The sequence below is a fragment of the Ailuropoda melanoleuca genome, chromosome 3 (genome assembly GCF_002007445.2).
Source record: "Ailuropoda melanoleuca isolate Jingjing chromosome 3, ASM200744v2, whole genome shotgun sequence".
Lineage (NCBI taxonomy): Eukaryota > Metazoa > Chordata > Mammalia > Carnivora > Ursidae > Ailuropoda > Ailuropoda melanoleuca.
The window spans coordinates 143,619,952-143,647,715 of NC_048220.1; the positions used below are offsets into that span (position 1 = coordinate 143,619,952).

At 43.5% G+C, this 27,764-nt stretch overlaps 1 protein-coding gene across 1 annotated transcript in view; it reads right to left on the reverse strand.

Moving 5' to 3' along the window:
• Positions 1-789: 789 nt before the first annotated feature.
• Positions 790-27,764, reverse strand: part of LOC100467947 (little elongation complex subunit 1) — a 37,812-nt gene continuing 10,837 nt past the window's right edge. Inside the window, exons 2-14 of the mRNA XM_034657105.1 lie at positions 25,777-25,835; positions 25,215-25,249; positions 22,752-22,770; positions 21,882-21,993; positions 20,340-20,416; positions 19,344-19,381; positions 17,653-17,735; positions 17,416-17,455; positions 17,278-17,334; positions 10,235-10,321; positions 7,831-8,240; positions 5,604-5,742; positions 790-5,546 (exon numbers count right to left, since the gene is read on the reverse strand). Of these exons, the coding sequence (XP_034512996.1) occupies positions 805-5,546; positions 5,604-5,742; positions 7,831-8,240; positions 10,235-10,321; positions 17,278-17,334; positions 17,416-17,455; positions 17,653-17,735; positions 19,344-19,381; positions 20,340-20,416; positions 21,882-21,993; positions 22,752-22,770; positions 25,215-25,249; positions 25,777-25,835 (5,898 nt within the window). The 3' untranslated portion in view covers positions 790-804. The remainder of the gene's footprint in view (positions 5,547-5,603; positions 5,743-7,830; positions 8,241-10,234; positions 10,322-17,277; positions 17,335-17,415; positions 17,456-17,652; positions 17,736-19,343; positions 19,382-20,339; positions 20,417-21,881; positions 21,994-22,751; positions 22,771-25,214; positions 25,250-25,776; positions 25,836-27,764) is intronic.

A 27,764-nucleotide genomic window follows, 5' to 3' on the forward strand; every position in this document is an offset into this window, starting at 1 on the left:
TGAACCACAAGGGCACCACCGTGGAGCTCTTGCTGGAAAGAGAGTCTTCGCCTAACATAAGGAAACAGCACACAAGCCAAAACGGACAGGTTTCCTACGAAATGATGGCTCCTCTTTAAGACTGACAAAGCCATGAGACAAAGCAACACAGCTGAACCAGCAGACTGGGGGCTGGAAGGTGGAGGGCTGCTAGTTGCGACGTGGGCTCCAGGGACCGAAACGTTCCCAGAGACATCCATGTTAGCTTTCACTTAGCTAACAGTCTTGCACCAAGGGTTAAATTCAGGGGAATCTGGATGAGGAGTCTAAGGGAATTCTCTGCACTATTTTTGTAGATTTTCTCACATAAAAACAAAAAACTAAAAAAAAAAAANTACAGGAATCTGCACAATGCTCCCATGTTTTCACTGTCCCTGTCCTGAAGCCAGGATCTGTTCCTCTTTCATTTGTGACAGACATTAAAGGAGGGGCGGGGGAACCCCATACTCTCTCTCTGCTAGACGCTCAGACTCTAAATGTGTGTGTCCCATTCATGGAAAAGAAAGGCTCAGTTACAGGCGAATAATCCAATGCTTTGAGCCTTTAAACACGCCAGAATCGACAGGCAGTAAACACGCAGCTGTAGTCCTGGCAGATACTTCTGTTTCTTCACAATTTTAAGGTATCTGATGACTACAAATGATCGAATCACCAGTGTCTTCTCACAACTCAAGCGTACAAGACGCTGACTAAAACAAAGTACAGGTCACTACGTTTATACGGATAACTGTCGATCTCTGAAACAGACGTTCTGTTCAGGGTAATCTACCACCGCTGAGAGCAGACAGCCTGTCTCTGAGGACATGCGATTCCTAACGCTCTTAGAGAAAAGCAGCCACGTACCTTTTTGGTTGTGCTAAACTCATAAACAACCTCCTTCTCTTGGTCTCTCATTACAGGCTTCTTGGAGATATTTCCCACGTACACGTGACTCCGAATGACGGGTAAGAGATCAAAAGACGACTCTGCGATCTTCTCCAGTGCATCTGCTATGGCTTTGTCATGGGACTCCACAGTTTCTTTCGGGTTCGGAGGCAACTGTGAAACCGTACCGACGGTCAGAGGAGAACTTTCTTCCTCTGTCGTCTCACCTTCAGCCTGAGGGACGTTCCTCCGGAGGGTCTTACCGACTCCTTCTGTAGCGGCGCCCCCAGTTTCTGGCTCCGGGGACCCGCTGTCCAGCCGAAGTCTTTTGGCACTCCTCAGGGTAGATGCAGACAACGTCCTTTTCCCACCTGCATCCTGGCGAGCCCCCCCATCTCTGGACCTCTCTTGAGTGCAGTCACTCCCTGAGCTGCCCCCTGTCTTAACAAAGGCAGTGGACGTCGACGTGATTGCCTTGAACCCTGTTAGAGCGCTGACAGGCCCTGCTAAGCTCTTACAGTCTGCCGAAGGACCTCGAGTGAGCTGAATATTCCCTTTGAGGATGTTGAGGGTGCGGGCCCTGGCAGACAGCTCTGGGTACATGGTATCAAGGATTTTAACGGAATTCTCCTGGGGTCCAGCCACAGCCGTGTGGGCAGAGGCCAAGGGTGGGAGGCGGCCAGGCACGGGGAGGGCATGCTTTGGGGTCGCAGCACAGAACTGCAAGGGTGATGACAATATCCTCTCGCCGGCCAGTGCAGTAGACGGGGACGGAGATGTGCACGCGGGAGAGGGGCATCCCGGCTCTTCTGGCAAAGGAGACATCATAGGAGGCACTGGGATTTCACACAAGGGAGAAATCTGGCCAACAGGAGAGGTAGGTGAGGAGGGAGAGGAAGTTGCTATCAGAGGAGAAACTGGTTGCGAAGTCCTTGGAGGTGTAGCGACCAGAGGAGCGAGCAAGGGCGGCAGAGGGGGGCCCACCTCCTGCCGGATTCTACTCAGAGTATCAGAGCAATCTGTAGGAGTCGATGTGTCAGCATTGGCTAGAATGGTCTGAGTTTGATTTCTCTGCATTTTTGTGTTCTCTCTTTCCCCTGAAAATGACTGAGAGCCTTCACTCTGATTAGCTTCAACTCGGCTTGATGCCAAAGCCTTTGCTGGCTTGTTTGATTGATCTTTGTTTGAAATCTTTGATCGATTCTTATTTTTGCTGAAGGGCTCCAGTTTCGAGTTAAAGTATGTGTGATCAGATGCAATGGTCTGAGACTCAAAATTCTGATCATAGATTTCAGAACTAATCCTTACACTAGGTTTGACAGGTCTATTGCGCAAACGACTTTTATCGAAGTTGGTGCTCTGGCTACTGCTGGAAATTTCCTCTTGGGCACATGACAGGTTGCTGCCACACTGGGGCTCCTGAAATGGAGGGCCAGGGTGACCAGTCTCTGGGGACTTCTCCATGGAGGTAACGGAAATGAAGTCAGCTCGATCTGGGGAAACAGGGATGTCGTCAGGAGTGTCACACAGTATGACCTGGTCCACATTTGGCATGAGAGCTACCCCATTTATGATGGTCCAGTGGTCCCCCTTTTCAATGACGAGATTCTGATCCTTATTGATGAGCACGTTTATGACTTCGGAGGTCACTGTTGATATCTGACACTGAAATGTCGTTTCTGTCCCCTCCTCGGCACTGCCCTCCATGGCCTGCCCCACCACGGAGTCAGAGCGCTGTGGGGAGGGCTCTGCCAGCTCTGAAAGGACCTGTGCTCCACTGCAGATTGGGCTGGTGACATCAGGGACACCTTTAGGACTGCATGGAGTGACTCTGTTACTTGATGTGCCACTGGTGGGAGAATGGCCCTTGCTGGCCACGCTGGCTGTTGGAGGGGGAGTACCTGCAGGATGTGGTGGGAAGCCACTCGCCTCCTGAAGTGGGATGTGCTCTAGGACAGGCTTAGTGGCCATGCTGTCATGCATATTTAAGAGCACTAAGCCACCAGTGTCTTTTCCAGGAGAGCTCTCACAGCTGGTCTGAAGTTCCTGTCCGATTCTGGTGAGTACCTCAGACAGCGTTTCCAAGGAACGCCGGGAGAGCTGACTCGTGCTCCTCAGAGGACCGTCATCTTCCTCAGATTCAACCCAATCTTCAGAGGTTTCAAGGGTTTCTTCTTCACAAAGCTGCTTTCTGTACTTTTCTCCTGATAGTTCACCTAGCTTTAAGTCTTTGTTCATTTCTTTATGTAGGGTTCCTTTGCTAGAACATTCTGAAACAGAGTCCCCTGAACTATAATCTCTTAACTGACAACTTTCAAGAAACATCACGACTTCTGCTGTAGAAAGTCCGTCTATCTCAGAACGAGTACCGATGTTGAAGTCCTGCAGTGCTGAGGTCAGACAGCCCACCTCTACGGAAGGCCTGGTCTCGGCTGCACCAGCACTGGCGACTCCTGCATCTTTCCTGGAGGCACAGGCGCCACTTTGCCGTCTGTCCCCCATCGCGGCTTCGGGCTCACTGTCCCCCTCACTGCAGCTAGGTGCCTCGCTCTCCTCCACCTCTGTGTCGCCACCTCCTGCCTCCCGAATGCCCGTGTAGCAACACAGCGGTCCATCAAGGCCACTCTGGGAGACAGCACGCGTCTCTTCATCTCTTCTGAGATTCGCCGACTGAACAGCGGTCCCTGTAGGGCCTGGACCTTTAGGAGAAGCACCACCAGGAGTCTGAGATGGCAGCTCTAGAGACATCTTCAGGCTTTGCCGGACACGAGGAGAGTCCTCTGGGACGGCCAGGGCCGCACCACCCGAAGTGCCTGCACCCCCACAGGGTACTTCGTCAAAAGGAAAACTTCTCGACACTGGCGCTTCTGTGGCGGGAAGGAGTTGATCCACATCCAGCCCAGACAGGTCCAGGCTGGTGGCATGAAGGAGCCGTGTCTGCTTCTGCACGGCTTCCTGGACTGAGGCTTCTGTCACAACGTCTTGGTTTTGAACTGAGATGTTTTTAGAAGAGAAAGACAGTTTGCTCTTTGTGGAACAATGAGAATTTCCTACTGGTACAGAACCACTTGGAAAACCGTAATCTAATTTTCTCCATGAGGCAGAAACCTGTGGCGAGGTCCCTTCAGTAGCAGCCGCCCCCGGGGCACTGTGCGCCGTGTCCTCTCTGTCTCCGCCACGTCTGGCTCCCGAGGACGTGGGAGCAGCCCCAGGACCGGCATGTGCTGCTGCGACAGCAGGCTCGGCCCTCTGCTGCCGCCAGTGCTCCAGTCGGCTGTCCTGCACTGTGTCGGGCCTGGCCTGCTTGGTGATCACGGACACTTGGTTAGGCAACAGTGACGTAGCAGCCCTGAGCCCCACAGGGTGATTTTCTCTAGCAAGTTCAGGCTTGGATGCGGATCCTCTGCTTTCTAAGGATGGCGCTGCCTTTTGTACCTGATGGTTCGTTTCCTGTTCATGCTCTGACTTAGCTCTCAGCCTTTCTTCGCCACCGCTCCTTAACAGATCACTGTGGTGCCATGAAGGGCTTTTAACAAAACCAAACCCACTCTTGGTCAAGCCGCACTGAGAGTCTAGCAATGGTGTAGAATCCGCCCTAGTCAGGGGGGGCTCAGTTCTGCGGCCCTGACTTCCACGCTGCGCCTCTTTCATAGCTTCTATAAATACTGACTGTGCAAGTGAACAGACTTTAGGCATGCCTTCCACAACGTCTGCGCACCCGACCTCACTGCTGCTCTGATTATTAAAATCTGATGCCCCCAACTCAGGGCTCAAAGCACACAAGCTGCTCTCCAGATGGTTCTCTCCGGCAAGACAGTCTGCGGGCTCAGGCTGCAGATCTAGCATGGTCAAGGATTCAGCCGATAACTTTTGTTCTGACTGATGCAGTTCCACAGGGGTAACTTTAGCAGGAGTGTGCAGATCATGACCACACTTTAACCCGGAGGAAGACGGGGAGTCACTGCAGACAGACGACGCTCCCGAGGCAGAAGAGGAAGGCAGCCTGGCATCAGCACCGAGCCCTGCGGCAGCCAACGCATCACCCGCATCGTCCTCCGGTTCAGGTGATGCTCCTGGAAGGAAACCTTGAACACCTCTCTCCTTTCTCAATACTCTACACATTCCCTGAAAGTGGTCAGAGAGCGACAGATGATCTGATTCAAGAGGGATTTCATGAGTCAGTGTCCACTTAGTAAACTGTGATTTGGGTGATCCTATCATTTTGGATAACAGAGTTTTTCCTTCAGACTCCATGAGCTCACTGAATGGCCTCTTGCTGAGGGGAGAAGAACACATGTCAGGGTTCTGGAGGGCTACGCCCCTGCCCTGTGCCCGGCTGCCAGACGACGTCTCAACGCACACATTTCTGATGGGCTCACGAAGCGTGTTCTCAGTCTGCACCGACTTATCCACCTCCCTAACGTCTCTCTGTCTTTGTGCCTCATCTAAAGTGCCTCTTCCCCTATCACTCGTGGATTCAGATGACACCATCCAGTGCTTCTCGCGAGCTAAGGAGCATGCGGGTGAAGGCTCTCTCAGCGCTGCTGTGAACGTCCCAAACCCGACAGCTGTCACTTCGTTTACTTCCAATGTAGTCAGAGCTTGCGTCGCGTCGTGTGATTTGAGCTCTTCCTCCCAGGTACCACTACTTCCTTTACTTTTTCTGGNGTCTTGTGATTTGAACTCTTCCTCCCAGGTACCACTACTTCCTTTACTTTTTCTGGATGAACCAAAATACTGTGATTCAGACGTCTCATCTTCTGAAACAGACTCGGCAGAATTTCTATGTTGGGACGACTCATTATCACTGGAATCTGTGTACTCTCCAAAGTAGTTTTCCTTAAAAATGAATGAGTTACTCTTATTAGTTAAGTATTAATTGAATTGACTAAACATACCTACCAATTAAATGCCTTAAAAAAGTGATTCTTATCATAAATACTAATTGAACTGACTAAAAACAACTATCAGTTGAATGCATTCCTAAAGAATCCTTTAAAACACAGCTGAGGAAAGTGTGGTTGCCTGTCTGGAAGCTACTGGGGATAGGTAAGTGCACTCTGAGCACCCAGCTACCGCCGTTTCCCTGACCTGTCTCCCCGAGTTCCCCACACTCCCACTGCTCACTCCTCCCACAACAGACACAGCCCAGGATTAGGTCTATTCTCCAAAGGGCCAAACATTCCTACTCTACAGCTCTTCCTCCTGTCTCCTCCTTTTTCTGGTATTCAACTCTGGCTGCACAGCCTTGCCCCCTGCTTGCAGGTCAGTGCTCTGCCGGCGTCCAGCTCCAGTGCAGCGGGACTGGCCACCACTCCGGGGGACGCCTTGTGGGTATCTCGTGCCCACAGTTCCTCATGCCTTGGCTGCGTCTGGGATGCTGTTACCAAGCGGACAGGCTTTACCTCTTTCAACACTATGCACACTGACACTGCTCCTTCCCACACACCCGCTCTCCATCTCCGCTCCAGAAACCCTCCACAATCCCTGGGTGCCCCTGCTGTCTTGGCTGAACTGCCCCCATCACATGGCCCACCAGAAGAGCTGGGTCCTCATCCACCTGGACGCCTTCTGAGCACCACACCCATGGCTCTAAAATCCTACTGCACGCGTCCCCTTGCAAGTCCCATGCAAACCTCGTATCCACACCTAATACAGCACCCTCCCACCCAAGCAGGGCTGCTGCTGTTCTTTACTATTTTCCAGCATCCCTGCCTCCGCCACCTCCCTACCCACCACACTGAAAACCTCGCCAAATGCTGCTCATTCACCCTTGTAACGTTTCTCAAACCAGCCCCACCTCTTGAACCCCAGTGCTGCTGCAGGGAGGGGAGATCGAGAACGGTGGAAGCTGCTGATTCAGTGATTCCCCTCTATGCTCTTGCCTCTGTCCAGACTATCCCCACTCCCTACTCGATCACACAGTGGCTAATTGGAAACTTGCAGCTGAAAATCTATCATTAAGTCCACTTCCCAGGATCCACCAAGGACCTCTCACTGCCCTCATGATAAAACAGAAAGTCCTAAGGGCACAGACAGCCTCTGCGGACCTGGTAAGCGGGAACGTTCTCTAGCACAAGCTCACCTTCAGTCCCGTGACTCTGCGTAAAGAGCTCCTCACCTGAAGCACCCCCACCCTCTTGAACACTCAGCGGGGCCCTGTCTCCCTGGAGCATCCTTGCCTTCCCTGGCCTCCCTGGGGAGCCAGCCTCTTGCCTGGGTCCTCTCCAGCAGGTGTGCCTCCCAGCCCGGCAGTCTCCACCACAACGGTGCGATCGCCTGCTCCCTTTTCCACCCAACTGCCACCCAAGATCCAGCCAAGTGGTAACTACAGGCCTATGTCACCTCCGTGTTCCCAGGCCAGCCTATGTCACCTCCTGTTCCCACACAGAACAGACATACGCTGCTTCCTGAAAAAAGGGAGTGACTCAGAGCAATGCATTTATCTACTCCTTAAGCCAAAAAGCATACAAATCTGCTTCATAAAGACTCATTTCCTAAGAATTTACAATAAACCATTCTGCAAACATACGAAAAGGTGATGAAGTCATCAAGTAACACAGGTTAATGGGCATGTATGCTACATACATGGATTCCCCATCTCTGAAAAACCCCAGGCCCGCAAACACGCACTTAATCCGTTCACTGCGTTAGGTGCCAGGCGGCAGAAGGAAAAACAATTAGACCACAGTCCTTCCGCAGGGGACTGCAAATTTGATTATGGATAAAGACACACAGAACGCAACCGTAAGTGAACATGTCATGTGATCCACACTGATCCAAAGAGCGCAGCCATGCCCTAGTCAATGCTCACATTCATCCCCAGTAACGTCTGGTCTGTCACTGAGCAGTACTCCCTGAGTATGGCTAACGTGTTAGGATGGACAACGTGCCCGCGTGATAACTCAAATGCCAAGTGCAACTCACAGGCGCAAGTGAAGGAGGTAATGTGCTCAAGGGTGGTAGGGATACCAGAGGGGGTGACGGCACCGGAGACAACAGAGGAGGGGGAAGTCTGAAGAAGTCAACTGCAGCCTGGAGATCTTCATCGAAACAGTGATCACCATCAGAGAAGTCAGTACTGTCCTCATCATTCCTCAGCACTGCAAGTTCAGGATGCTGGCCCTCACTAGAAATGCGGTCATTACAGTGCGTGGCTCCACTGGGCCCCTCTCTCCCCACACGTTTACACGCAGAGAAGTCGCCCTCTATTTCCATGGAGAGTTCCGCCAGGCATGTCTGCACAGCTGCGGCTCTGAGTGGCCTGCCTCCCGCTGGAGGGGGCGCGACATCGTCCCTGGACTCTGTGGGTCCGGAGTTTTCTTTGGCAGGTTTCTCTGTGGGAGAAAAAAAGTAAATACTAAACATCTGTAACATCAAGAAAACTTAAAAAAATTATCCTAACTGTTCAAAACGTTTACTTTATTGAAGAAACCCAAATAAGGAGAAACATTTTTTTAAACAGCACCCAATCCCTTCCTACAGATTATCCTGTCTGTGGAGGCTAAAATCGGTGGGCTAGAGTGGGAGAGAGAGACTATTTGCAGAGTATCCACGTGTCTCCCTCAAGATAATTCACAGTAATATAGAAGCCTGCTAGAGGAGCCTGGCAGACACCATTTTAACAAGAGGCCCCACTCTCACCCTGTGTCGTCCATCCCCCCATCCCCTCCCCGGGACGAGGTCAAAGCGCCCAGTGAACCACAAGGGCACCACCGTGGAGCTCTTGCTGGAAAGAGAGTCTTCGCCTAACATAAGGAAACAGCACACAAGCCAAAACGGACAGGTTTCCTACGAAATGATGGCTCCTCTTTAAGACTGACAAAGCCATGAGACAAAGCAACACAGCTGAACCAGCAGACTGGGGGCTGGAAGGTGGAGGGCTGCTAGTTGCGACGTGGGCTCCAGGGACCGAAACGTTCCCAGAGACATCCATGTTAGCTTTCACTTAGCTAACAGTCTTGCACCAAGGGTTAAATTCAGGGGAATCTGGATGAGGAGTCTAAGGGAATTCTCTGCACTATTTTTGTAGATTTTCTCACATAAAAACAAAAAACTAAAAAAAAAAAAAGGAGTACGTTTTAAGATTGAAGATTCCAAAGACTCCATGTTTCCCTTTCTACTTGAAAAAGTTAACACTAAGCAGTACATTTACCCCTCAAAATAGTTTGTTTTTAAATAAAAACACCAAATTATTAAATGGAGAGCCCTTTTCACAAAATCTTGAACGACATGAAATCAGTGCTTATAAGAAGGCACGACTACTTCCTGCTGAAGCAGACCCAGGAGAGCCCCAGGCCGCTTCCGCCTCAACAGATGGAGACGCGGACCGCGAACCGCAGCGGTGGGCTCACAAGACGCAGGCGCCACCTGCCTGGATCAGCTGTGCCACCACACAGCACGCGACAATCCACGTCACAGCACCCCATCCCACGGGCCTCTCTTCACCTCACAAAACCTCACGAGCTCGGAGTCAACCACAAATGAGAATCAGCAACTTGTCTGGTAATATTTTTTGGAGGGAAATCTGCCTTCAGAAGCCTGAGAGAGAAAAACTAGGTACACAGCTCTACAGACTGAGATCCTCCATGATCTGTGAACTCATGGCAGCTAATCATAAGAAACCAGTAAAATGGGGGGAAGAAGTTAAGTAAGGAGCTCTTTAATCTTATGTATGACAGCTAACTTCCCCCATCCACTCTGGGATGACTAATACCGATTTCCAAATCTTAAACCCTGAGCAGGGTGTAACTGAGAACACGGCAGGAGGCCTCCACAGCTCTGCCTGCAGATCAAGACAGCCCACAGACGAGGTAGAATCTGAAGACTAGCGGTGGTGCTGCAGCGAATCATCTGACATGACAGCATGAAAGGAAACTTCTTATCGGACAACAGCAGTGTTCTCAAGCAGACTGGGAACGTACAGAGGATCAGCCGCTAACAGTTCAACCAAAGGAACTGGTTACAGGAAAAGGAAATTCAGTGAGGCTGCTACTGGATGGATGACACTCGTGAAGTGATTCAGAAAGCACCATGCCGCCCCAGTCCTCTGCATGTTCCTGCCATACACGCTGCACTCTGTGTCCTCCCAGCTTCTCCGCGTGTCCTCGGAGGAGAGCCACTAGTACAAAAATAAAAGCTGAATGCACTTACTGAGACTAGAAGCCATGCTGAAGGGAAAGGAGCCCTGTAACTCAAAGTACCCGTTCCGGTTTATTTCACTCTTTCAATGTCAGATTCAGGAGACAGTAAAAGCTGAAGGCGTACAATGCCCACGGTAAACATTTCTACTTTCATGCATGAAATGTACTTCTGGAAGTTTCTCTCTCACCTGTGATACATCGGTTGCCTTCACCAGGTAGTCTGTGTGTTGTGTTTATGCAGAGCCAGAGTTCCTTCAGAAGCAGCTTTACTTTTCCTGTGAAAAAGAGTGAAGTATTAAAGAAGACATGTCATTTGGCTCAATCTACAAAAGGCCGAAACACACTCTGGGGAAATCAGGACTTCTTAAGGGCTGGGGAAACAGCTAGGTACTGAGACTTCTTCCCCAAATCCAACCACTGTGCATAATTGGCTAAGCTGCTGATGGGAAGGCCTGCAACGCTCCAGCTGAATGCTGAAGACAGGCTTGTTTTTATCCAGGGGTGAGGGGAATGGGAGGGCACATGACTCAAAAGATCAAATCTATCTGCTGGTAAAGGTCTTTATCCCCTTTTTGTATGAATGGACCAAATACACATCCTTGGCACTTTCTACAGAAGATGGTAAGAGATGAGGGACAGAAGCACAGAAATAATGACCGATGTGAGAGATGTTGGCTCTACATTTACTACCAACAACAGAGAAGGACCCTCAGTGACATGAGGGTGTCAGAAAACCCATCAGAACTGACCATGATGGGTAGACTGTGCGACTCATGACCTCATGGGAGTTCAAGCCCAACGCTGGATGTAGAGATCACTTTAAAAATTAAAAAAGAGAGAGAGAGAGAGGAAAAAAAAAAAAAGAATTGGCCTAGCTGTAACTAACCCGGGGGTTTTGTGTATAATAGAAAATTCTTCAATAGTCTTAAGGGGTAAGAGGGTGTAAGACAAAAATGTGTGTGTATAAACACATGGAAAGGAAGAGATTATCACATGAATGAGCAGACACACAGAGAAGCACATGCTTTTAGAAGGAAAGTGAGAGCCTTGGAACTTTTATAAATTTTCAAAAGGGTCAGGATTCCTACAACAGTTAAGAACCATTGGTTCAAGCTGAAAGGTCCCCATTTCTACAGATTTAGATCCTCAATGATCTGTGAATTCAGATCATTTTAACTATGGCAGGCCGAATGAAAGTCATATAACGTTAAGAATATGACACTATGGTTTTAAAGCAAGTTTAACATTAGTTTGTACATACATTTCCAAAAAACTGCCAGAACAAAAAATATTCACAAAAATTTAAATATGAACAGCTTGTGGTCAAATCTGCACAGAAACACCAACCGCACTAATAAAAATTCAACTAAAAATAAGCTTTAAGTATTAGGTAATTTCAGGCCACCTCTGTTATAGTTTCCTTAAAGTTCTTAAATTAGCCTGAAGCATTTATTGAAAATACTGAAATCTTTAATCCAGTTCTAGAGAAGGTAAAAGGCCTACCTTTTAACCCAAAATATCTATAATATAAAAGCTCACAAATTTTGAAATAAGTCAGCCCTATATAAGCTGGCAAACTGCATCATTCCATAAAGAGCACTGTCCCCAGAAGAGGGGACCAGAATAAGTGTTAAGGACATAGTAACAGGCACACTCAAGGAGTTTCACATTCCCAACCTCTCTGGAGCCCAATCAACTTCTGACTGTCACTGTGCATGAGGCACATCCACTCGAGTTCCAAAATTCTGTGATCAAGTAACTTATCTACATTGTGATTTAACCTACCCAAAAGCCTGCTTCCAAATACTGTAATCCCCTGTGCTTAAATGACCTGACCAGGATCCCTGCTTATTACGTATACCCAAAGCAGCAAACAAGGAACCTTAAAAAAAAAAGAGAAAAAGTTATTTTTCTATTCCTATGGAGGCTACTAAGCAGAGCCATGCCTATGCTAACTGAGCACTCGTTCACTACTCCTAATCTGACAAATCAGAACAGAACTATCCATTCCCAGTAAAGCAGAAAAACAAAACCAAACCAAACCCCACTGTGGCTTCATTACTTAGCTGTAGAGAGAAAAGCTCATTACGTCGAATTGTGCACCTTCCCCCAATCCCGTACATTCCTGCCTGTATCAAATCTAAGGCGTCCGTGAGTGTCTCTGTACTTGTCTGCTTCGCTGACTTGCCAGGCATCACAGGAACACCATGCTTTCTCCGAGATACCGTCACAATTGTGTTTGTTACAATCTGTGTGGCCATGAGCCTTGCTCAGGTTTTTCCTTTTCAAAAACTTGATCATTCCAAACATCTATCCTATCCTGATAAGCTTTCACCATCTGCTTGTCCTTTCCCATCTAAAACCTCAGTGGGATTTGAGTAAGACTGGATCTTTAGAAATACATCTGGGGAAACCTCACGTCTTTACACCGTTGAGCCTCTGATCCAGTAAGAACTTTCACTTACATGTTCTGGTCTTTCACGCTCTTCCGTGGCTTTACGGGCCTCCTCACAGAGGCCTGGCACACTGCTTTTAGGTTTTCTCTTCCTAGACATGACAGTCCTGTCACCCTAACTGGTGTTTCTCATTCCATCCCTGCTCTGATAGGTTGAGGACGGCGCACTCCGCGTGCTCACGGGACGTATCACCACTCTGCCAAACTCCCATACGGTCTTCCAGCTCAGTCTACCTAGACAGCCTCATCACTTGAAATCATGACAATTCTGACTCTTCCTTGTTAGTATTTACAGCCCCTGCTCTTCCGTGTTGGCTCTGCTGCACGGCACAGGGCCCCTAGTGCACACAGAACAGAGGTAACAAAACGCACACATGTCTGTTTTTGACGGGAATGACTAAGCTCTTCAGCTTTCACCTTTCTCAATTTCAAAATGTGTTTCTCAATTGTTACCTCGCCGAGTACCTTTTCATGAGGAATGGATGCCGAACTGAGATGATCACATCATTCTTCCTTTAACCAGCGGTTGTGGTCTTCCTGAGATAAATCCTCAAATCATGATGTGTCTGTATTCTCTATTAAATACTATGAGACTGGAGTTCTCAAAATTTCATTTGGCATTTTGCAGCTGTGTTCCTCAGTGACCACGTGCGTGCTCATGTCAGTCTTAGCTGGCTCTGGTACAGGGCTGTTTGAGTCCAAGACAACGACATGGAAAGCAGTCGGTATTTTTCTAAGTTCTCCGACAAACAAAATAACTGTTAATAAAGACATTAGTTTTAGTCACTGAAGCCTTTACAGAACTCACTTGTAAGTCATTTGGATCTTGTATGGCATTAGATCTTAACTGTTCTCTTAAAGTTTCTTCTGCATTATTTTTCTGTTCAGGTTTGCAGCAACTATCCAAGTCAATCTGAGCATGTTTTCCTTGAAAACGCTTCATTTCACAAACATGATTCAATCTGAATATAAATGTGTGAATTCAGAAATGCTCTCACTGCAGCTTTTTCGTAGCTTTCTCTGTCGAGATGCTTTTGTGTGGCTGTTCCTTCCTTTCTTGATCAGACTTGCCGAAGAGCTGTTGGTTTCAACAGCCCTGCAGAGATCCAGGGGTTTGTTTTACTAGGCCCAAATCAACAATGCTTTGGTTCCCATTTCATTAACTTAGATTTTCTTCTTCATCAACTCCTTCTTTCCATTTCCCTCAGTTTCTGCTGCATTTTCCTACTTTCCTGTCATTCAGTTTCTGTAGTTCCTGCTTTCTAAAATAATCATGGAAGATCACTCATCCCTGTGAACATGAGACTGGCAATATCTCAGAGATTTTAATACCGGCCTATGGTTATTTATTTCAGTTTTTATGTTCTCTGCTACCCAAGAGGAGCTGGTTTGTGTTAATGCATGCTCACTTACCAGACAAGTGTGGAAAGTTGTGGGGTTTGGAAGGGGAGGGAGAGTTTTATTAATATCTTTTTTTTTTTTTAAGATTTTATTTATTTATTGGACCGAGAGAGACACAGCGAGGGAACACCAGCAGGGGGAGAGGGAGAAGCAGGCTTCCCCCCAATCCCAGGACCCTGGGATCATGATCTGAGGCCAAGGCAGCCGCTTACCGACTGAGCCACCCAGGTGCCCCTTTATTAATATCTTATTAGATATCAGTTTTATAATATTATCTCATACTAGGCTGGAGTTTCTGTTGTCTAGCAAATAGCATTCATATGTTTGAAAGTATTTTAAAGAATTCTACATTTGTGGTTTAAAGGTTAGATGTAAATCATCAATCCTGAAAACACAAATCCAATTCCACCTATTTTGTGTGCTTTTACAAATGATGGTCTCTGAGAAACACAGTAAAGCCTCTCATGGAAACAGGTGACTATTCCCTCCAGAATTTCCAGGCATTTTACTGCAGAGTTTCATGTTCTTAGTCTATGATAGCAACATCTTCTTGATGAATTGTACCTTTAAGAAACCTGGATATTCCCTTTTAATCCACGTACACTCACTTCTAAGCTTGAATTACTTTTTGCCTGGTTACTGCTTTCAAGTTAGCATTTGCTTGAAATTTCTCTGTCTCTCTATATTCAATCTTTTCCACTTCATTTGATTTTAAAAAATACTTCCTACTAACATGCCAGAAATAAACATCGTACACAAAAATCACGCTCAACACCGTAAAAAGCATTTCCAATATAAATATTACATGTGTGTCCCGCTCTGAGATGTGTCCTTCAATTATTTCTTGCTGACCTTCTCTCCTTAGGGCTCTGGCCTCCCCACGGAGAGGTCCAGGTGGGTGACCACTGTGACATCTACAATCTTGTTTCCCATACTTGAGAACCCCACTGGTTCAATTTCATGGCAGCAGCCAATTCTCCAAGGACACGAAGTCTACTCTTAACATTTTCTTCCCTCCAGTTCGTGATTTAATACCAATTCCTCGGGGTTTTTCTCCTTGGTGCCTTTCTTCCCCATGACTGCTGCTTCTCAGTTTTAGATGGAAGTTGAGGCAGGTTATCTTTGAGAGCCCAGCGTCTACTTCTTCAGCCTACACTCCTCTGGCAATACATGAAGGTTCTCACTTCATGGACCTCGGGGACCCTGCCTTCGGAGGGAAGGGATGCAGAGTGAAGCAGTTATGAGGATTTCCACGGAGAAGAGAAGTATCTCATTTTCTGCGAACAGGAGTGGCTATCCTTCAAAGTAAGCGTCATTACCCAATCTTCTCGTTTTCTTATATCCACACCCACTCAGAGTACTCCTATGTTGTAAATGACACTTGACAGAACTTTGGGCCACAATGTGTGGACAAATGCCAAACACTGTTTCTGAAACCAGAAGGTTACTCATGTCCTGCTCCGTCTCCCACTCCCTATGCCTCTGATCTGAAGAAACGCAGGCCTTCTACAATCAGACTTGCTTTCTGAGGCCTATTTTCTCTGTAATTTTGGGTTTCATCACCAACTGATACCATCTGCTTTACATTTTCCTTCATGGCAGTAAACCTTTTAACTCTAAAGGAGAGTTTTGTTTTGTTTTGTTTTTTAATTTTCTGCCATCTCTAATGGAATTTAGAAGGAAAGAAAGGCAAACGTGGCATTCAGGAGGCCTTTCAAAAAGTGAAGTCAACCCAATATACTTTCTAACTTGTGAATTTCTTTCAGAAGTAGATGAGCCTTGAACTCTGACCCCCTTAACCTAACTAACAGCCTAGTGTTAACCAGAAGCTTTCCTGCTAACACAACAGGCAATAACATGTACTGTACCCGTTATGTGCATCATATGCTACATTCTTACGACGAAGTAAGCTAGAAGAAAGAAAACTGTTAAAAAACCATAAAGAAGAGAAAATACTTTCACAGTACTGCACTGTATTTACCGAAATAAAACCTACATAGAAGTGGATATGCGTGCAATTCAAACCAGTGTTGCTGAAGGGTCAACAGTATTATGAGAGAAAAGTGTTAAAGATATACTTAGCAATTAGGAATTAAAGCCCCCAAGGTCCACAAGTAAATAATTAACAGATTCCTAAAGACTTCATGTATTTACCTGGAAGAAGTGAAATGTACAGCAGACAACACTCACCCTCACGGTAAGGGGAGATAAAACAATGCAGGGATAGACAGCAATTCCAAGGACACAGTGGGAGGGTTCAGTTTTAAACAGCAAGGCTTGAGAACAGCCAAATTCTAAAACAAACCCGTCAGTCCAAAAGAGAAGACGACAAAAGCAGCAGTGACCGCTGGCTTGGAGAACCAAGCCCGGTGAGCCCTCCACTTCTTCGAGCAGCACCTACGACTCAAACCCCGGCTTTCCACACAGAAGGGGCGGGCAGAGGTTGAAGCAGCTGGGCCTATGTAGCAGCGACAGTGGGGACCGGCAAACCAGTGCCCAAGAAACAGAAAGGTGTTAACTATTAAAGCCTCAAGCCCAGGAAAAGGTGATCTTCGACGAAGAGACAGGGTAAAGGAGGCTTCTAAAGACACGCTATATCCTTGTAGAAACAATGGAAGTGGTTTTAGTAATCTCCACTTGGAGGAAAAACAACACATCAGTGACATAAAAATACCATTATTAACTTATCATTTTAATTCCATCTTAAGAAAGTGTGAGATAAGTAGAGCAAAATCCATAATCTCCTTTTTAAAAATGAAGAATGAAACACAGAGAAGTAAATGGCCAATAACATACAACTAATAAACAGAAATATTAAAGCAAACACTTCAATTTCTCAGCATCCAGTGTTGTATATTCTGGCCTACAAGATAACACACTGCATGACAAAACGAAGACTGAAAAGTTTGTGACTCCCTTTGTTCCACAACTACTGTCTTCCTTCTGCTTACAACGCTTGGCCTTCCCTCCAAAAATGCACTGGAGGGCTTTGATTCCAGTTTTTCTGACTGACCTTAACAATTTTTACATATTTGGCACCTAAGAAATTTTATAAGTTAACTTGGCAAACTGTAACCTAATATAAAACTACATTTATTTATTGAAAAGTATGGAAAATATACCATGGACTAGTTTTCCTTTTCCAAACAATATTGCTTTTTGACTCTTTCATTCACCAGATTATCTGATCAGACAGCAAGGTGATATAATACATGCAACAGATCTGATGAAGACATAAAATGGGATATGCCTTCTCTAACATGAACACCTGCTAAACCCAAGAAGTTCTGCAATTACAGGTAAGAGTGACAAGCAACCTCCCAGGTCACTGAAAGTAATGCACAGAAATTAGTAAGAAGTCTGTAATATACTCACTTTTATCTATGCTCCCATAAGAATCACTTGAAATTTGTGTTCCAATATGTCTCAACTCTGAAACCATGGGGAAAAATACAGTTAATAAAGAATACCGCATGTCAAAACAGAATTTTCAAGCAGTAAGTGAATACTCACCCTTTTCATTTTTTTGTTTAGAAAATTCATCGAGCCGTTCCTGTGGAAAGAAAGTGCTGACAGTGTTTGTAAGGGGCAGGGAGGGCAGGCATCCCACACCCGGCGTGAGGGGGACAGCCCAGCGGCGCCGTGGACCGCTTCCCCCAGGGCAGCCCCGTTCCTGACTCCCACGTGACAAGGACACTACGGAGCCCTGAGGCCACGAGTGCCACCTGGGTGCACGCTATTGTCTATTACCTGTGTCTTCTTAAATTCCTTTTCAAGTATTTTCTTCTCATTCCTCAGTTGCTTGAAGTCCTGCGTTTGCTTGACAGCAGCCTCTTTAAAGAGCACAGTGAACAAGAGACAGTAATAATGTACCGACTTCACAGCTACCACTAATGAAATACTCAAAATATCATCTACTGAGAGCTTTTCTCATTTCAGAAAACTTTGAAACAAATTTTGTAAAAAGTTCCTGCTCCTTCAGCACTTCCTCAGTTAGGGATAAATGCAGGAACACGGTTTGTTTAAACTGTTATCTATAAAACCTCAGACTTGGCAGAGGCCCCAAGACACCTCTGCAATCCCAGCCGCGCCAGCCCACGCCCTCTGGTCAGGCAAGAACCCGACACACCTGAACTTCTGTGAAGGAGGGGCACTGCTCCCTCCTGCTCTTCAGCAACAAGCAGCATTCACGTTTCAGAGACTCTAGAGCTGTGGTTTCATCTCGGAACACAGTTAATACCATCCTCTGTATGGGGGAGGAGGGACAACCTTCTCCACACTTATCACGTTGCTACTTCTTCCTGGAACCCCCACCGACCAGCTCACAGTTCCAGCACTAACACCGTTCTTCTGCACCTACTTCTAAGGTCTTGTCTTAGCTCCTCCCGGGATCTTCAGCAAATGCTTCAGTCTGGCTTTTGCTTCTGAAGCACATGGCCCAAATATATGATGAAGAATCTAACCAGCATTAACTTTACCTGAGTATGTTCATACACAATTGCCATGAAAACTAAAATCCCATGAAACACTACAGTAACAATCCTTCCCTGACTCCTGTAACGAGCCTGAGTATTTCCTTACCTGATTATTACGCAACATCCCCTACTAGGGGAAAATATTTTTGTCACATGGGAAATAAAGGCTACACTTCTCTTCAAAGGAAATCTGCCCTAAAAGCTGCACATAGTCTGAAATGCACAGGCATCTCAGATCTCTTTAAAACATTTCCTTAGATAGACACTTATCTCCACACACCAGCAAGAGAAAGCCATACTTAAAAAGAACACAGTGATGTCATACTTACTGCCATATTGTCAGTGTTTGTGCAAAAACCAAATCAGATAAAAATTGTTACCAAAATATTTGTAGAGTTTAAATCTAAAGACCTGGCCTCAGTCTAGGTAAATTCACGGCTGGAAGTACTTTCACCAAGTTCTCTTCTATATGCCCCAATCAAGCTAAATGTAAATTCTTACTTCACACTCTACATGAGAAATGGCCTGCGCTCGGAGGCAAAGCACCATCCGCATGTCATCACTACCTAAAAACACCAAGGTTCCTGGTACTAAAAGTAGTAACCTTTTCTTTCTACTAACCACTTATTTTAGGAAAAAAATGAGAAAGCCCCATAATATTCAACTTTCAAAATTAAATCCTTTTACTGATTGCTGCTTTTTAAGGTACAAATATAGACTGCCATTATTTTGAGTGCACAACACTTCAAAGATTTGCCACATGCCATTCTCCTATTCCTATCCAAGAACTGAGAGGAGTACTCAAACTTCTCCTTAACAGTGCCCTTAGCATGGTCACTCGGAGTGCGCCCTCAAAAACACCAGATGACCAGGCTACCGATCAAGTCCTACAACTCTGTACGGTCACTAATGATCTGTGTAAAGACCAGTGACTTCCATTAGCTAGACAAAAATAGTGCCAATTACCTTCCAGCTTCTTCACCTTGGCTTCTAGTTTCTTCTTCCTAATAAGACAATTTCAGAAATTAAAATAGTAAAAAAAAAAAAAAAAAAAAGTATGCACACACACACACAATTTGTGGCACATTTTTTTTAAATTACTAAAATTTATATAACAAAGAAATGTCAGTCATGATGAGCATTGTGTATCAACCACTGAAATCATGAGCAACTGTTCTGAAGGTAGAGTAAGCTAAGAGAGAACAGTACGGTATCTAGTGTGTAATATTTCTAGAATGAAATCCGTGTTTTTCTGACATACCACGTCTGGGAGTATCCCTGAGCCACAATGGCCTCATGTCCAGACCAAGCTGATGAACCCTGGTGGCTTCCTAGAACCAGTCCAGCAACCACACTGGCAATGTTACTTCTGGGAGCATGCGTGGTGGTTGTGCTCACAATTCCATTTCACAGGAGGGTAGAGGCTGGAGAGCTGCACCAGTTTTCAGATAGATTTTTGGGTCAGAGAAAGCAGGTAACTCTGAGAAAGTCTTTGAGGTACCATTACGTCACACATACACTAGACTACAGTGTGTGTAGCTCACAAGATCTGTGAATCATGTGATTATAATCACTTGGATGCTTTCAAACAGTTCTTTTTATTACTGGTAACAAAGACGCCCATTCCACAGGAAACATGTTAAAGTCCCAGGACAGGGGAAGCAGCTGACCATCATGTCTGAAAATACACAGACCATGCACATGTACAGACATAAACACTCCTGTGGAGTTCTTTCTTCGTGCAGCTCTTTAATATATCAAGATTTATCAATCTGCCTTATAATCCTTCAAGGGAGGTGTAATTTCCACTTGACAGACCCAGGGACTAATGTTGACTAACTAGTTTAAGATCACAGTTACAGCCCACAACCCAAAGACAGAGAGGAGAGAGAGAGCACTGACTGAAGGACCAGACATTTTCAGACATGAAAACCGTATGTCCACAGTCATTTTAGGACTTACTGAGCATCAGTTTTCAAGCATTCTTCTTTCACACGTGCATATTCCTGGTGAGTATCTTGGTACAACTTCAGAGAACTCTAAGAAAAAGATAGCTGTTGTCAATCTGAAAGTCACTGACCATCAGTGAGAATTTACTTTGACCTTGATAATTGAAATTTTTACCATTTAACAGTAAGAAATCAACCAAATGAACACATATATTAGACAGGAAACCAAAGTTTATTCTCGGAACATTTTAATAGAGATAACCAGGTCCTTAACAGATGTAAAAGAATTAATAGTCTCATCAAACAAAGCTACGCAAGTTAAAATGTATTAATTTTAGGGCAAATCCAAATCTTCCTAAGACCGAATAGCCAATATTTTTCTCAACCAGTTAAAATTCAACAAAATCTAAAGAAATTGTAGAGCTCATTACTACTACACAAAAACATAAAGCAAATCATGACACTTAACAATCACTGGGGAAATGGGCTACCACCACTGAGCAGGTCCATCCTGAGCAGGCCACTGTGGAAGGGGAAAGGGTCTGTCACTGAGCACTTATCCTCCTACAACGTGCAGACGATAAGTCTTTAACTACCACAGCTCTGAGATGGATTTTATTACCCCCTTTTATAGATGAGGGGTCTGAGGATCCACAAGCTGACTTATTTTTCCAAAGTCACAGAGAATGAGTGACTAATCAGCATTTCTCATAGAGGTCTGACTCCAGTGTTCACGCATCCTCTCAGACATGGCTGATGAGACTGTTATATATTAGAGGCAGACAAAATTCAATGTTGTGGTTGTTTCTGTTTAACCTTCTCCAAGTAGTTAAATATATAACAGACTTTCTACAGAAGTACATAAGACCTCAGATCGGTGCATGGCATTACTAAAACAGCAACAAGTCAATGACTGAGAGGCACAGACGCCATCATGAAAAGAGCTCAGAGAACAGGCTGAGAAGCATGATCGTTCCAGCTTGGATATGATATGTCTCATGCAAACCGACTAACTTTATTGGCCTCCAACTTATGTTATCTGTAAAAGCTATGAATTCTCTCCTAAGACTCCTAAAAAGAGTAAACCACAGTTCACACCGAAAAGCAAATTTGCAGCATTTTTTTTGCACTGCCAAGTTTACAGCATTTAAATAACTGTTTTACTGCAACCTGATTTTGAAACAGAGAACATGATCTCTCCACCTTTAAGTTTAAATTTTTGCAGATTATTTTACACTTACAGCAAAGCCAATATGAAAAAACAACCAACGCAGGACACATAGAGCCCTAAAAACTCCCAGCTAGAAGGTTCCTCTGCAGAACCTCAAAAAACATGTAAGCAACTAACACAGCGTCACAGAGCTAGTAATTACTGTGAGGACCAAGCCATTAATCAACTAGTTCAGTGTCCTGTCAGGGGAATACACTTAGTGATTCCTGAGTACCCCTTGTTTCCTCTGTTAAGACATAAAATACCCCCTCGTGCCAACGACAGTAAATAAACAGATCTTAATTTATGGAAGATAAAGCTTTGTAGGAAAATTCCTTTAGGTACCTTCTTCTCTTCCAGCTCTGCTTTTAAAGATCCCAATTCTTCCTGACATTTCTGCAGAGGAGAAATTTTTTGAAGCATCTGTTCCACTTGGTGATGCAGGGTACTATTCTCTCTAAAAATAGATGATGCATTAGCATTATTATACGGAAGTACATACAGCAAATTATTAAATACATCAACTGCTGCTATTCTAGTTTTTCTAACTTGGAAGAAAAAAGGAATACAAGAATCTCTCTTTTTAAATGCATTCTATTTATACCAACATGATTTTCATACTACCCTTTATTCTTTGACATTATAGTCTACTTCTAATAAAAGTATATGATAAACTACTTGAGAATTACAGTAGATTCTCAATCTGATAGACGATATATGAAAGGACAATATGGCAAATAATTAGGCTTTTCCAACCTTGAACTCAAACCCCATTTATCCAAATTAAACGACAGACAATTTTGTGATCCAGTTTATAACAATGTTTTGCCGCCTTCTAGGGGATGAATGTATTCAGAATATGAAACACTGCTAAATTTTCACTCCATTTTAAATTGCTTAAAATACACAAAATAACCACATTATTAAACAATTCAATTCTCCCAGACTACAATTTGATTAACAATAAGCTTCATTTCAATGGCAACGCCATCAGTAAAGGTAATAAAAAGTCAAATACCAGGCTGTAATTTAAGACCTTGGTACGAAATTCATTTGAGTAATTTAATACTAAGGAAGATGTAAATCTTTTATTATGACCATCAAAGTCACATTCTATATGATGGGTCAATCCTGTGTGGCACTTTGATTGAATCTGTTTCAAAATCTAGTCTGATAAATGTCTACCCCAAAACAACCATGAAGACAGGTACTTACCTTCTTGCAAACTGCAGCTGTAAAACTTGTTAAAGAAAACTCTCAGTTTTATCTGATACTTGACAGAAGATTAAACTCACTTTAAAATTACCTGTAATAATCTCTGTTCAATGTATATACAGGCAAGTTCACAATTCCTAGAAAACAATATTCCAAGGTCCATTTATAACACGGTGTTAAAAATTTTTACTAAGTTACTCTATTTACCATAATATGTACCTAAAGTCAAAATATCTACTTCTCTAAATTAAAATAGGTATTCAATTACATCGATGATTAATACTGAGTTCCAAGAATAAACACAAAGCAATATTCAACAAATGAACACTACCTTGGATCCTATAAACAATAAAATCCCCAAACAACCTATTCTGAATTTCTCAAATAGTCCAGAGCATAATTACAGCAAACAAGAGTTAGGTACTTATGAGAACCATGCACCAATACTATACTATACTCAACAAGTAACAAGAAAAGAAACACAGGGAAAACATAGAACCTAGATAACCTCTCACTTTTACAATTTACACAATGCGGTAAAACTTTGTTTCCCATCTCACGCTGCCCGTGAAATGTTCCAGGACAGCAAAACAATTACCCTTTTAAATTTCAACTCCTACAAGTTTCTATGCATAGACCACGAGGTGGCAAATGTCTCTAACAACATGCCTCTATAACAACACACCTCAGAATACAAACTTCTCCAGATTAAAGACTATATTCACCCTAAGTTACCAGTCTTTGCTAAAAAGAGAAGTTCAAAAAAACCTGACGAAATAAACTATACCCTCTCCTTCTGAAAAAGGAAATAATAAACTGTTAACAAAACAGAATTACACAAAAAAGAAAGAAATCAAGGGGCGCCTGGGTTGCTCCATCACTTAAGCATCTGACTCCTGGGTTTCAGCTCAGGTTGTGATCTCAGGGTCATGAGGTGGAGCCCCCTCCTGGGGCTTAGTGCTCAGCGGGGAGTCTGCCTGACATTCTCTCTCTCCCTTTCCCTCTGCTCCTCTCCCTGTTCTCTAATAAAACTCTAAAAAAAAAAAAAAAAGTAAAAAATCAAGTTACATAACAATGCCATTTAAACATATACCATTAGCACCTCGGGTTGGAAAAGCAAACTAATGGCACACTTAAGGTACAAAAAATATGTATTTGGGGCAAATATCAATAGTGTTTAAAAAAAAAAAGGAATCGGTATTCACTTGTAGCGGGGGCTGATTACCATATCACTGAATGGGTATTCCAGAATAATCCCAAGGTTTATCAGTTTTTAATAAACTATTCTAATAATTTTGATTTAAAAATCTTATAAATTTTTGAAAAGCAAATCAATTTCCCTGCTAGATTACATGCTTAACTACCTCAAAAAGTTTATGCTAAAAAGGATATAATGAAAGTATATTTTCCTAATACTGGAATTAATTGGCTACCTATTTCCTATTTAGCTAATTAAAAGTACTTGTAATAACTGTTTCTGTACAGGTTTCATAATCAAAGATACTACTCTTGTGATAATATACATTTATAGTTAAACAGACTGAGAGTTTAAACAAATGAAGCACGAGGGGGGATTTTCACTGACCTACATTTTTTAATGTAAAAATTCAGAACTAAAAATAAATCTAAGTCTTATGCCTTGATTTTATTACTCTAATCACACAAGTTAGACATGATGGTACCAACACAAACAAATAATCAGTGATCACGTGTAAGTTCAGGGAGGCCAGAAATAATATCAACGCAGGCCTGGGGTTCCTGCCAAAGTTGAAGAGCAGCATCTGTCCCAAGACCTAAGCTAAATCTCTAAAAATATACCCATGCTAATTTCATGGGAGATTTCCTTCATGGTGTTTTCACCACGAAATCCAGAAAAGTCAATTACGCACGCTATTTTCACCCGACCAATAAAATATCTCACCAGAGGTCAACAACACTCCAGGTGCTCTGAATGGTTATTGAACAAATGCTGACCAGACTTGTCTTGTAAATACAAAATCACACCATGATTATGGATATACAGTCATTCTCTACAAAGCATAAAGCCAATTTGCAAAAGTCACTTTTCCAACATTCTGAATATTCCTACGCTGCAGGTCGTACAGAAATCCTGAAAAATTCTCAGAGGCTCCTACTCAGCTTTACTTTATTCTAAGCCTGCAGAACACCTGTCACGTGCTCAGTACAAATGAAAAAGACCTACCCATTAAAAAGTTAGGAGACCTTAAGAAAATCAAAATCAGTGACAAAAACAATACTCCACAACAGAGACCAGCAGTCTTCATCACGAAACATGTACTCACAGGAAAAGCCTCACGGTCACTGTGCTGCTCAGAAGGGTTCCTTCCTTAGAGGCTGTAAACACTATCTTCCAAAAGATTACCAAAAATTCCCACAGTTCTTGTAAGAAACTATAAATAAGTAAATTGAAAAACTCAAAGGAAAAAGCTAGTAAAAGGATATCATCACATTTCTTCTGATATTCTGTTAATAAATTACTGCAACAAAGAAAAGAATGATGTTACTTTTTTGGTCTAGAAAATATACCGTTAAAATCATGTTTCAAAATATGCTAGGCACCTTTCTTCCTAGGCTTCCTGCAACAAATAATGCTTAATTAATTAAATATGTATACACACACATCACCTTCAATTCCTTAAAAGTGCTGCAATGATATATGAACTTTAAAAAGAAAAATTAAATCTCATACCGTGGCTATGAAATACTGTGAGGAAATCTGAGGTCCAATCCTAAAGCTAAGAAGGCTTTGAAGACAGAAAACAGCTTTAAAAAAAAAGAAAACAGCTCTAGCAAAAAATCACCTCCGAGACCATAGGCCTGCTGTAAAGGGCTGAGGACCAACACCACAGCCTTCAGCCTGCAGCAAGGCTCACGAGGGTTCCACGATGACCATGACCCACAGCCCACGGGCTCCAGGTGACACACTGACAGCCTAACACACTGCCTGCTCTGGCTTATCTGTCAGGTTCACGAAGTTCAACAGAACACATGAAAACATACTCACTCTGTATTAATAATTTTCTGCTTCAAGGTAATTAGTGCTTCAACATACTCGTTTAAATTCTGGAAGAAAAAAACATCTACAGTCAGCTACTTGTTTCTGTAATATGAATGACTCTAAATATATTTTATGTAACGTGTGACTTACTGTAAAACATGAACACATTTACTCTCACATAAACACAGAAATACAGAAAGATATTATTTACGTTACATAGAAACACAGACCTACTCTGTGTGATCTTGAACCCATGCTGCATCTCTCTGAATCTTTTTTAGGTGGATGACGCTCTGACAGTACGGGGGTTGTGCAAACTCTCTGTGTGCTCTTTATCAGTGAGAATCTGATATGAGTGATTTTAGTTCACTAATTACTAGTAATCATCAGTCTACAACTCACTCCGCATTGTCTCTGAAAGGATTTAAGACATCCAAAAAGTCACATAAATTATAAAAAAGGCAAAAAATAAAAATAACATGGGAAGAACAGGATTATAAAATAGGGGTGAAATTCAATGAAAAATCAATTTAATAGGATTATATTTTAGAGACCAACTATAAATCTGGCTCTAAATTGCTGCTATCACGTCAACAGGGAAAACATCATTAGTTACACTGCTCAAAATGTTAAGACTTAAAAAGACATCTTTTCCTTTCAAGTGACTTCTTCCCTTAATATCTTCATATTACATTAGTAAATACTTAAGAACTTATTTTTCACTGATTATCCCAAAACACCTCTTTCTAGATATGATTTGGAGCATTATAGAAATATTTCCCTTTATAGTAGTCTGTGTATCTTCTTTGCACAGACACATAACACGATACCAGTTAAAATAAAAAAGGTCCACACTGAAATACATAAATAAAAAGTCTTAGTTTGGGGTGCTGGGTGGCTCAGTCGGTTGGCAACCAACTCTTGGTTTCAGCTCAGATCCTCATCTTGGGGTCATGGGATAGAGCCCATTGTCATGCTCAATGCTCATCGATGCTCAGCTCAGAGTCTCTTTGTCCCTTTCCCTCTGCTCCACCACCCCCCAAGGCTCACGTGCGCTAATACATACATACACATATAAGTAAATAAAGTCTTTAAAAAAAAGTCTTTGTTTTCTTATACTCCCACCACCAATTAAAAATCACTATTCCTCCTTGTGTATCTCCTTGCAGAAATGTTCCTGCATATGTAAACATTTGGATGCGCTCAGTCTACCAATTCACCACCGAAGGCCATTCAGGTTCTCTTCTGTCTCCACCAACAGCACACCATCGGTGTCCCTGCCCATTTCTGGGAGATAATATCTTTCCTTAGGATCAAGTCCAAATAGGCTTCCAGCATTAGTGATAGTTATGAGCTTTGAAAATCTTAGAGCCATATTTTTCCATTTATATTTCTTTACGAGTGTGATTGAGAAATCTCTTGCCATTCAGTTTTTCTCTTATTAATAGCTCCTTAACACAGTTTGCTCACTGGTGTGGTTGCATTTTCTTATGCACTGCAATATTCGGGCAACAGCAACATTTCATTAAATGTTACAAATATATACATACAACATGTCTGTCACTTGATCACTAAAATACAACCACATAGGCATGCAGAACTTTTCAATATTTAGAGCTAGCTCACTCTTTTAAAAAGTTTTGGTTTCCTGATATATTTAGAAAATTCTATCCCACCCAAGATTCTAAAATAAAAGGATTCTTCTCTATGTTATTCTAGTATTTTTATGCTTTTATTTTTTATATCTTTAACCATTCTGGTATTCTATACAGACTCTAAACATTGTAAGTCAAAAGGACTATGAGTGGACCATTCCATATTTGTATTTAATGTATATTTTGCTTTCCATATTCAAATAAAATCTTTCATTATATACAAAATAAATTTCACGTAACAAGAGATTTCTCGGCACAGAGGGTAAATAATCCACTTGGTTTACTCTCTCCCTAAAAGCCAACTAAAACTAAAGCCAAGGAACTTTTTTCCCCAAAGGC